Source organism: Sinocyclocheilus grahami, unplaced genomic scaffold (genome assembly GCF_001515645.1).
Source record: "Sinocyclocheilus grahami isolate Dianchi unplaced genomic scaffold, SAMN03320097.WGS_v1.1 scaffold3.1, whole genome shotgun sequence".
NCBI classification, from domain to species: domain Eukaryota; kingdom Metazoa; phylum Chordata; class Actinopteri; order Cypriniformes; family Cyprinidae; genus Sinocyclocheilus; species Sinocyclocheilus grahami.
The window spans coordinates 376,734-387,384 of NW_015505182.1; the positions used below are offsets into that span (position 1 = coordinate 376,734).

The 10,651-nt window shown below is 36.7% G+C and overlaps 1 protein-coding gene across 8 annotated transcripts in view; it reads right to left on the minus strand.

Annotated features, from left to right (window-relative positions):
* plekha6 (pleckstrin homology domain containing, family A member 6) overlaps positions 1–10,651 on the minus strand; it is a 104,960-nt gene that overhangs the window by 62,975 nt on the left and 31,334 nt on the right. For 2 of the 8 annotated variants that reach the window (XM_016240740.1, XM_016240514.1), the window contains exon 1: positions 6,546–6,922. The exons of 1 other annotated variant lie outside the window; for it this stretch is intronic. In XM_016240740.1, the coding sequence (XP_016096226.1) occupies positions 6,546–6,580 (35 nt within the window). In that variant the 5' untranslated portion in view covers positions 6,581–6,922. Of the gene's footprint in view, positions 1–6,545; positions 6,955–10,651 lie in introns of those variants that run through there. 5 more of the 8 variants (XM_016240452.1, XM_016240304.1, XM_016240378.1 and 2 more) reach the window with 5 other exon arrangements.

Sequence of the window (10,651 nt, forward strand, 5' to 3'; positions counted from 1 at the left end):
GATTTAGTTTTAATCCAAATGATGTGTGTGCTAAGTGAGTGAACATCAAAGATCACACAACAGAAGTGCGTGCTCTCTCTCTCGCTCTCTCTCTCTCTCTCTCTCCCTCCCTACCGTTAAGTAACTTGTGCATTGTTTTACTTACTTGTTTTTGACGTATCCGACCGAACTACAAACTTTCCAGTGATGTCTGTGAGAAAGGTATATTCACTCGACAAGCTCGCGCATCTGCGCCGCCGCACGCTCAATCCACTCAGGGTGCTTTGTTTATCAGTTCGCGCACATCAGCTATACAGGCGTTAATACTGAATGTTTAACATTATATTCATTGCATACATATACTTCGTAGTAGACATCCTTAACTCCTTTCTGCTGTCTGTTGTTCTGTTGTCAGTGTTTCATTGTCTGAATATGGCTCTGATCACATGCTGTGTGGTATCGGCGTTTGGTTTGGGGCATTTTAACGAGTACGAGTATGAGTACAGGAGACCACTATCGGGCCCGATACCGATACCAGTATCGGTATCGGTGCATCCCTACTTATTACCATTATTATTATAAATTTTAGAAACAGTGCCGTTGTTATTTTATCAGGATGGATAGAAAGTTCAAAAGAACAGGATTATTTACATTAGAAATATCTTGTAATATTAAAAATGTTTTTACAGTCACTTCTGATCAATTTATGTGTCCTTGTATAATACCACAGCTGAATATTAAGGTGTTTAGGCTAAAACAAAGATATCGAATACAATACCTAAAAGTAAAACTTGTATATAAGTGTGCCTGTCTGTATCAGTTTCCCTTTTCATTGTTGTCTACTTACAATAATACCTGCATAAAATAATTTACAGTATCCTATTAAAATTCAAAGCAAGTTTAAAATTATTGTTGGTGATTCAACTAATGTCAAACACATTTGGACACAAGCAACATTTGAACACTATGCTGCAATCAATCAATCAATAAATAGATAGTAATGTTTTTACAATAATGTCCAATGGGCATTTTAAAACGTCCAGACTATACGTGTAATACTGTCAAAATAGATAAAAATAATAATAATTAAAAAAAACTTTTGGAAAAAATAAAACTAGGATAAGATTAGAGGGAAAAGTTTAGGACATTAGGGTTAAGCTAAAATGTAACAGATTTGTTTTGGTAAAATGTTCTCATTAGTCCTCTTGTAACCTCTTGTGAGTTGCAGGATCCTTCAACTTAACTAGGGTCCATCAAGGACCTTGTATACTCTTGAGACAAGAGATTAAGAATGAGGCAATATCCTTTTAGGAACACAAGGGAGTTAGCAAATCCCCAACCACAAGACATGGCTTAAGACTGAGACTGGGGTTAAGGCAAATAATGTAAGTACATATACGCCACCACAACTTCATACAAGGAATGTGTCCTTTGACCTGCATCTCAGACAGACAAACACAATTACAACTTCAGAGGAATCCAGATTTCAAAATCACAAAACAACAGTGACACTGCATGGGGTGTCTGAAGTGCACATAAAGAACTCAACAAGCCAGTTAATACTGGGTTTAAATTAGATTTGCCAAACTGAAACAAAGGCAAACTATCAATAAAAACAATTTAGTTTGATCAAACAATATTGTTAGGTTCCTGTAGCCAAAGGTGACAGCTATGTGGTTGAGCGCAGTTTTTAAAATGCATTTGGGACCAAATGTGGTAAAGCAATGGTTTATTTGGTTCATAAAAAGTCCCATTCCTTCCAAATTCGATTGCAAGTAACTTGCCACTTTTGTTTTTCGAAAAACCCATTTCATCTACCAGGGTGATGCTTGTAGTCAGTACAGTATATTTTCATTTCTTTATCATTAACAATGTCTTAATATCATAGATAGATTAAATATTAAACACATTTATTAAATGTGTTTACTATTAAACACATAGGCGAGAAAATGCATTTTAATCATTTTACTTCGTTTTGAGGATCTTTTGTGTCATTTTTGGTACATGTGCAATGCACTAAATGCTAATATTAAAAACTGGTGATTTATTAAAAAATAATCAATTTTTAATACTAGAATACTATAAGAAATAATAGTTATGCTTCATTTATTCAGATCCAAATCTCATGCACATATGTTTCTATAATAATTATATAATCTATAATAATTTACAGATAAGAGCAGGAAATGTGCCGCGGTATTCAGTTAAAAAGGATTCAAATACATCCACGGCCTTGATAATTATTTCACATAATTTCCTCTTTGTGCTAACACAAAGCATTCTCTCTCTAGAGCTGAGGCTAAATAGAAACTGCTGATAACACAAAGAAAATGTATTTGACTGTGAAGAAACTTAAATAGATTAAATGCAGCTCAACAGCACAAACTAACCCGAGTCAATACTAGAAATAGTAATGTTCCAGGTTAACTAGGGCTCATAAGAACTTGTTTGAGTCAAAAAAAAAAAAACACTAAGATCAATGAATCATGTGAATAACAAGCACACAAGACATCCCTCACAAAATATTTAACATGGTAGCTGCCAAAATCCTGTAGTTACTACTTATTGTTACTACTGTGGAACTATAATGCATTAAAATGTAATTTCCTTCAAACGATGTACAAAGCTTTCTGATACCTTCATTTTAAGACAGTAGTGGCTAATAATAACAAGTTACCACAGTTTAAATGAATTAACAGCAACTGCGATAACTACAAGATTCTGAGAGAAACTATAGTTACCATGGTACATTTTAGTATGAAAGTTAGAGTGTGGTAAGTGATTTGCAGAAGCGTAGCACCCGATTCTATTTACACACTAATGTTCAAAACTAATGTTCCCTTGGTGATGACATCTATATCAAACTGAGCTCTGGAAACAAGTGCTAATTAAGTTTCCATTCCAAAAGCATGAAATTAACACATATAGATGTATTTTTAGTTTGAACAACTTTTTCATTCAATTACGTGCAATTCTGGATGCAGTGTTAAGTAATTAACATGCTCCCGGTGTATAGCACAAATCAAACGTTGACAAAACAAGAATTCACTCAACTATCAGAGGGAGTCTGATGGGATCTGCGTGAAATGTGACTCTGGACCATAAAACCAGTCATAAGGGTCAATTTTTTAAAATAGGGATTTATACATTAACCGAAAACTGAATAAATAAGCTTTCCATTGATGTATGGTTTGTTAGGATAGGACAATATTTGGCCGAGATACAACTATTTGGGTGTATAAAAATCTAAATACTGAGAAAATCGCCTTTAAAGTTGTCCATATGACGTTCTTAGCAATGCATATTACTAATCAAAAATTAAGTTTTGATATATTTATGGTGAAATTTACAAAATATCTTCATGGAACATGATCTTTACTTAATATCCTAATGATTTTTGGCATAAAAGAAAAATCGATAATTTTGACACATACAATGTTTTTTTGGCTATTGCTACAAATATACCCCAGCGAATTAAGACTGGTTTTGTGGTCCAGGGTCACAAATATGACAGAGTTGAAGTTGCTTCTTTGAGAAAACCTGTAATGAAAACTCAATTAAAGTTGTGCAAAAACAACTAGTTGGTGGGCTCCCTGAATGACTAGTCACCTAATGAATCCCTGTATAATCAGGCTGGTTTCAGGTTCACCTTACCCTGAACAGACAAGTTTCTCAGGCGACATTTACAAAAGATTAAAGATTCCATCTTAAAGGGGTCATGAAGGTCATTGTGCTATAAAAACATTCTATAAGTTTCAGAACTCAAAACTTTCTTGCTAGTCTAAAAACAGCTAATATTGAAGCCAATCTGCCAAAACCACAGGTTTTGGAATGTGCCACTTTATGACATAACAGTGTGGCTAAACACCGCCTCTGCAGAAGATCATCAACACCTGCTTCTACATCACTGCCTGTTTAGCCCCGCCCAACAATTTGCGCATGTAGTAGGTAAATGACGAGAGCGGCAAATGCAGGTCTAATGATAACCTTAATTTGATTAACTTTATTTTTAATGAAGCGCCAGACCACGTCAGTAAGAACTTGGTCCTTTGTTCACTTCATTTTACTGCGGATTCGTTTACAAACAAGGCACAATTCGATGCAGGGTTTTCAGAAAGACTGAAACTAAAAGACGGTGATGTACTGATTGGATACGATGTCGCACCACATAAGTGTGAGTAACTGTTTTCATTACGTGCTCACTATTGCTTTGTCTGTCATTACAGATTGTTTAATATGTACCGAGAGTTTATGCATTTTTAACCTAAATCACAGCAGCATCCATCTATGAAGGATGTAAAACATGCCCAACTGTCAGCCAATCATAGCAGTGGGTGTTTACTTCCGAGTCTACAATCCACCACGTCTATTCAAACGCAGCGTTCTGATGAGAGGGGTTAAAAACAGGACAGAAAATAGCCTATTACTTCTGAATTATTGTTTTTTTAACGTAAAAATCTTGATAACATTATAAGTGGACATCAGAGAACAGTATAAAATAAAAAAAATAAAAACCAAAGGCAGTTTATGACCCCTTTAAAAACACAATGTTCCTTGTGGCATGGTCAGAAAACAGAATGAGAAGCAACAAAATGGCTAAAGATGTCAGTCAGTTAGTGCATGGCTGTAGCAGCAATGTTTTCATCTGCATTTCATGCAGATTTGAGATCAGTACTGTCATGTCATTACACAGTAGAAGGGACTTAGAACTCAACTAGGAAAGCTGGAAAAGGTCAAACTGCTCCGCAGGCAAGTGACATTGCAGCCTAGTTCACACGCAAGCCAATCAGATTGGTCTTGGGCCATACAGCAGAAGTCCTATTTGTGCATCTGTTCCTGTGTCAGGTCAGAGAAGAACTAGGCCAAGCTACAGTACAACTGTAATATAGTAAGACTGCAGTGGAACATGAGAGATGATGACACACCTGGACTCAAACAGGCATTACTTTTTGTTTTATACTGGTTAAGGACGGCATGTCCACATTTCACATGATATACTGTATGTTGATAAGACTGCAATATGTGTTACGCACCTTGTGGGTGATGGCATTTAGACAAGTACGATACATTGAAACGATATGTTCCTGACACTCCTGAAGCCTCAAGCAGCATTTCAAACCACTTGAATTTTTCATTTTTTTCTGTGACGTAGTCTCTTGCACACACTCACACCAGCAGGAGAGGGGCGTTCCCAGAACATTCCTGAGCATAATAGCACCTCCAATGGGCAAAACACACTTTTTTCCCTCACATATGTCCTCTTGGGTAAGGGTTTGCTGCAATCTTACAACAAATAGGATGTCTTGTGCTAACACTAGACCATTTCAAATCAAAACAAATTCCCAACAATACCTCTTAAGTCTTGCTGACCACTGAGCTTCAGGGAATGCTGGTCTTTCCACCCTTACAAACACAGTCAGCACACGTTTACTTAGGTGTAAGAGAACTGGCAACCTGTGTAGTCAAGGGATGCATTCCTCTTGTGGCATGATAGGACAAACAAAAGTATAGCACAGGGATGTCCAATCCTATTCCTACAGGGCCACAATCCTGCAGAGTTTAGCTCCAATCCTAATCAAACACACCTGAGTCAGCAAATAAAGGTCTTCGGGATTACTAGAATCTTCTAGGCAAGTGTGTTTTGGGCAGATTGCAGCTAAACTCTGCAAGACATTGACCCTCTAAGAACAGGATTGGTCACTCCTAGTAGAGAATTCTGAACCTCTCCAGTTGTTGAACTTTGATTTCTGGGGTTCTTCTCAACTCGGAGACAAAATGTCCTGCATGACACACAGACTGTTTAGAAACACAGAGTCTTTACTAGGCTTTATTTCGGCACCACTAGAATTATTGTTCTAAGTTGTTGCTCTTGCCTGACAGCACTTTCACGCTTTTAACTTTACTGTGTTTAAGTGAGGAAAATTCTTCCAGTCAAAACACCCCGGCCTGCCCTGTGTTTCCCAAGAGTAATCAGGACTTGGAGGTTCTTGTTCACATCTGCAAAACTCTCCCTTTACACACTTTCCCCGTCTGGGAACAATGAGGAAAATCTCCATTTCCATTAAACATAGAAGTGAGCCATTATTGATAATGTTTTACAAGCAGGTGAAGGGTTAGGGATAGGTGGGGGCTCTTAAACCTGATAACCTTCTTAGCATCAAACAATAGAAACTCATTGTGAGTGTGCAACTTCTTCCACCAGGTTCAAGAAGACACAACTTAAGCTGGTACTTGTGTTTTAAAGCATGTTAGCTGGTCCAGGCTGGGACTTTCCAGCAGGGACTACTGAAGGGAGTGTCCATGCAACAAAAATAATCTCAGGTGATCACAGTAAAAGAAAAGCTATTTAAAGAAAGCTATTCAAGGATAAAATGCTTCAGCTAACATACAAAAACACAAAGCACTGAGCAAATAAACTATACTGGTATGGGACACATTCAGAATCCAACTGGTTATCTAATAACATCAAAAGAAACCAGACATTGTCCAAAAAGCCTAGCACAAAGTACAACCTCTGCACCACTGGCATTAAATAGAAAACAAAACCAAAACTTTAGATGACCTACCTCACTACGCCTTTCTCCGGCGTGTCCTCTTTCATTCTTCTATCGGATCCCAAATCGGTATATTGTTCTCTACTGCTCCTTTCGCCTTCGTTTTTATCCTCTCCAACTTTCTCTCAACTCTCACTTTGTCCTTCTCCACACTATACCTCTCTTTTTGTGTCGGCTGTTGAACCAGAGCCAAGGTCCAGGGGCCAGAATGAGTGGAATTTAAACAAGAAAAGCAGAAACAATCGCTTCTTTGCGGGTAATATCTTTTCTTTTTCCTGCAGCTGAACTCGCGCTCACATATGGATTACATTCCCAGGGAGGCAGCCAGCTGGATTTAAGCACAGTGGCATTCTCTCTCTCCTTCGCTCTCACTCTCTCTCTCGCTCTCCTCTACAAATCCCCCCACAGCACAGCCCCTGCATGCTCCCTCATTTCTGCAGTTCTGTTTCTACTCTAATCATTTACTCTGATTGGAGCGGCGGTCCATGCTTTAACCCTTTCTGTGGCCTCCTGACACTTATTCATCATGGGTTAACAAAACAAAGTTCTTACTCCTGGATTGCTTTGTACTATCAACCCGATGGTGGAAGTGAACACGAGGGCCACTGATTCAGTGCTAATGGGCTGCAGAATGTTATATAACATGGTGAAGTAGGGCAATTCATCTGAGGTTTGGATGGACTATGCCGTGCTAGGGCTTCTCAGCAATCCATTATCATAGGTTTGCGGGAGTGTAATCATGTCCTGTCCAAACTCTTCATCCTCAGACTGTCTGCTAAATGTTGAAGTGAACAGGTGATAAGACAAGCTAACGTTTGCCAGTTTTGACGTTAAAGTTGAGATATAAAGGGGTGAATATCACCACTTTAGCAGTATTTGAGCATAAAAACCTGGGTCTTATGTACTAAATGTTCAGAAACAGTACAGTGTACAATATGTAAATTAAGTAATTTCCATTATTTTAACTCAAATATGTCTTCCAGGAAAATATTAAAGTTATTGAGAATATCTTATTCAGTAAATGCAATGCTAGTTACCTGGTGAAACTTTTCAGCTATGTTTGCACTATTATTACCTCATTTACCCAGCCCTAGTTAAAGGGATAGTAAAAAATAGCAAAAATATGTCAATCAACTCACTCTATGGTCGTTCCAAGCCTGTATGACTTTTTCTTCTGTGGAACACACAAAGAAGAATGTTCTTTTTTGCGGAATGTTCTTTTCCATACAATAAATGTGAACTGTGACCAGGAGTTGTCTAGTACCTAAAATGACAAAAGAACAAAAGGCATAAAAGTAGCCCAAATAATGTACACTATATTCCAAAATTGCATTCAGCATTAATTTTGGCCATTTGTTCGTCAGCTCCTGATTTGCATAATTTAGTGATTCAGGCACTAAAACAACACTGACAGATCATGCAAATAAATTCTTAGCCATTCTTGGTTATTTTCCCTTAACTTTACTTAGGTCTCATTTGCTTAATGAAAGCTTTTAACCTGTATAATTGCATTGTCTTAGTCAATGAGATTTCTGTAGTCATAGTAGAAGGTCAGTCATAATGAAAGAAAAAAAAATGTTTGTTGAATGACACCCAAGTTTCCCCTCGGTTTACGGCTTGGGGGAAAAACAAATATATATATTTTTTATTTTTCTGGACTCCTTTTTAATGGTTAAATTACATTTTCTTAATCAAAAAGCATGTCTAATTAATTAAAATCATGAAACTTAAACAATTTAACATCAATTTATTAAATGTTTAACAAATATTACATGTTTAGGGCTCTATTAAATGTTTTATTTTTTTACAACCTTATGTTTTATTGTTACCAAATTCTGTTTTAGCATGTTTAATTATTTGAAAGCATAAAAACAAGTATCATTTATTCTTACAATAGCCTTATGATTTTTTGCTCAGAAATTCTGTGTTGTGTATTTACATTTTTTAAGGCATAAAACATTCATTTAATCTATCTTTTAAGTAGCCTAATGAAAATGAAAGAAATGTTATTTTCTGGAAAATAAAGGTAATTTAATATTACAATTAAAACATTGAAGAAATATTGTATGATTATTCCTTAAAAATAATCATACAATTATTTGTACCCCTAATATAATGGCAGGGGAAACACTGACACCCCTAGGGATTATTATTAATGTTAGGCCACACACCTAATAATTATTGTAATGTGTTGTATTTTAATTTTTTTTGGCCTGCAATGTTCAGTTATAATCATACAGTGGTTATTTCATTCATTTGTAATTATTGGATCAGAATGGGCTGACTTGTGCTTAACAGGATGTAATGTTTCTAAGGATTGCTCCATAACTACAAGCCAATACTAGCTACAGTTTATAAGCTAATGAGTTTTGGCAACAAGTATTCTGGCCCTTCAAGAATTCCAAGGTCAAAGCACAGTTTATTTACAACTGTGCAGATTGATACAATAATGGATGTTACCATTTTATCAGTCTTCTACTGGTTTATCAGCTGTGTACAAGTCAGTGAGAACCAGCTCTACAAAGTTTTTTTTACTCCCTTACTCCTCACATACTCAGTCCTAGTTAAAGGAAAAATTCTCAGAAAAATTCATGTTCATGCATGTACTCATTTACTGTTTTTAGTTACTTTTTGCTCCTGGTTACTATTTACTATCATTATATGGAAAAGAGAATCATGAACATCTTGCCTAATATGTAGGTTTATAAGCTAATGAGTTTTGGCAACAAGTATTCTGGCCCTTCAAGAATTCCAAGGTCAAAGCACAGTTTATTTACAACTGTGCAGATTGATACAATAATGGATGTTACCATTTTATCAGTCTTCTACTGGTTTATCAGCTGTGTACAAGTCAGTGAGAACCAGCTCTACAAAGTTTTTTTTTACTCCCTTACTCCTCACATACTCAGTCCTAGTTAAAGGAAAAATTCTCAGAAAAATTCATGTTCATGCATGTACTCATTTACTGTTTTTAGTTACTTTTTGCTCCTGGTTACTATTTACTATCATTATATGGAAAAGAGAATCATGAACATCTTGCCTAATATGTAATATGACAAAAATTATTCGGATTTGGAACATAAATGATGACACAAGTAAAAAAAAATTTTTTTGCTGAACTGTAACTTTACGTCCATCTCTGATTCCTAGAAGTGGTTGCAATTTTCACATATAAGGCCTCTGTCCCAGCTCTTCATTCCCAAAACAAACTTCTAATGAAGACTGTCCTCATAACTCATCCTGGCGTCTGATAGCCATGCATGTCCTATTAGTGCTTGCAATGTGGCCACTTGTTTTCTAAAATGCTCAAGCTGATATACAGACAATGCTGTCACAGTGTCCATGCCGTATCATTGCACATTCCTCAATGACACTCCGTCCATCTTATCAGACACTCTGGCTGCCTTCTCGCAAACATTTTAGGTTCAAAACAAGGGAGGCAGGCAAAACAGGCCAGAACATCGCAAAACCCATCTGGCTCTCAACAGGATCAGTATAAATGCAGAATTTTGCTTTTAATGGGGTCTTGTCTTATGAAAAACTGCCCCATCTGCCTTATGTGAGATTTAAAAGCACAGGAAGCCACAACAACAACAAAAATTGATATATTGCATAAATGTAACTTTTTTTTTTTGGAATGATGTGCAAAAACAACCATTCTCTTGATCTACCTTTATGCCCATGGGGTTTCACAGGTTCTCAGAAAGATATCAAGCATTTATTCAAACCCCTTTGAAATCTCAGTAATATATCAAGTGGTGACATGAGGTAAGGTCATTTCCATTTCCTATTCCATTACCACCTCATTCACACATCATTGTACACCAGGACTGGTAGTACACTGGTAGGCCTCATGGGTAAAGTGTGCTCTGAAGTTCTGGCACTAACATCTTTGCATACATACAGGAGAAAAGCATATGTGCATGTGCCATACAGATGGCTCTACTTTCATGTACAACAGCATGTTATGTTATCTTCTCAAATTTATGCTTTAGAATGTAGAAGAATTCAAATAATGCAACAAAATGGCAACAAAGGATACACAAATGGAACCAGAGTGATACACACATCATCCAGACTAGTCTTTTTAATATTTAAGGGGGGGGGGGGGGGGGGGG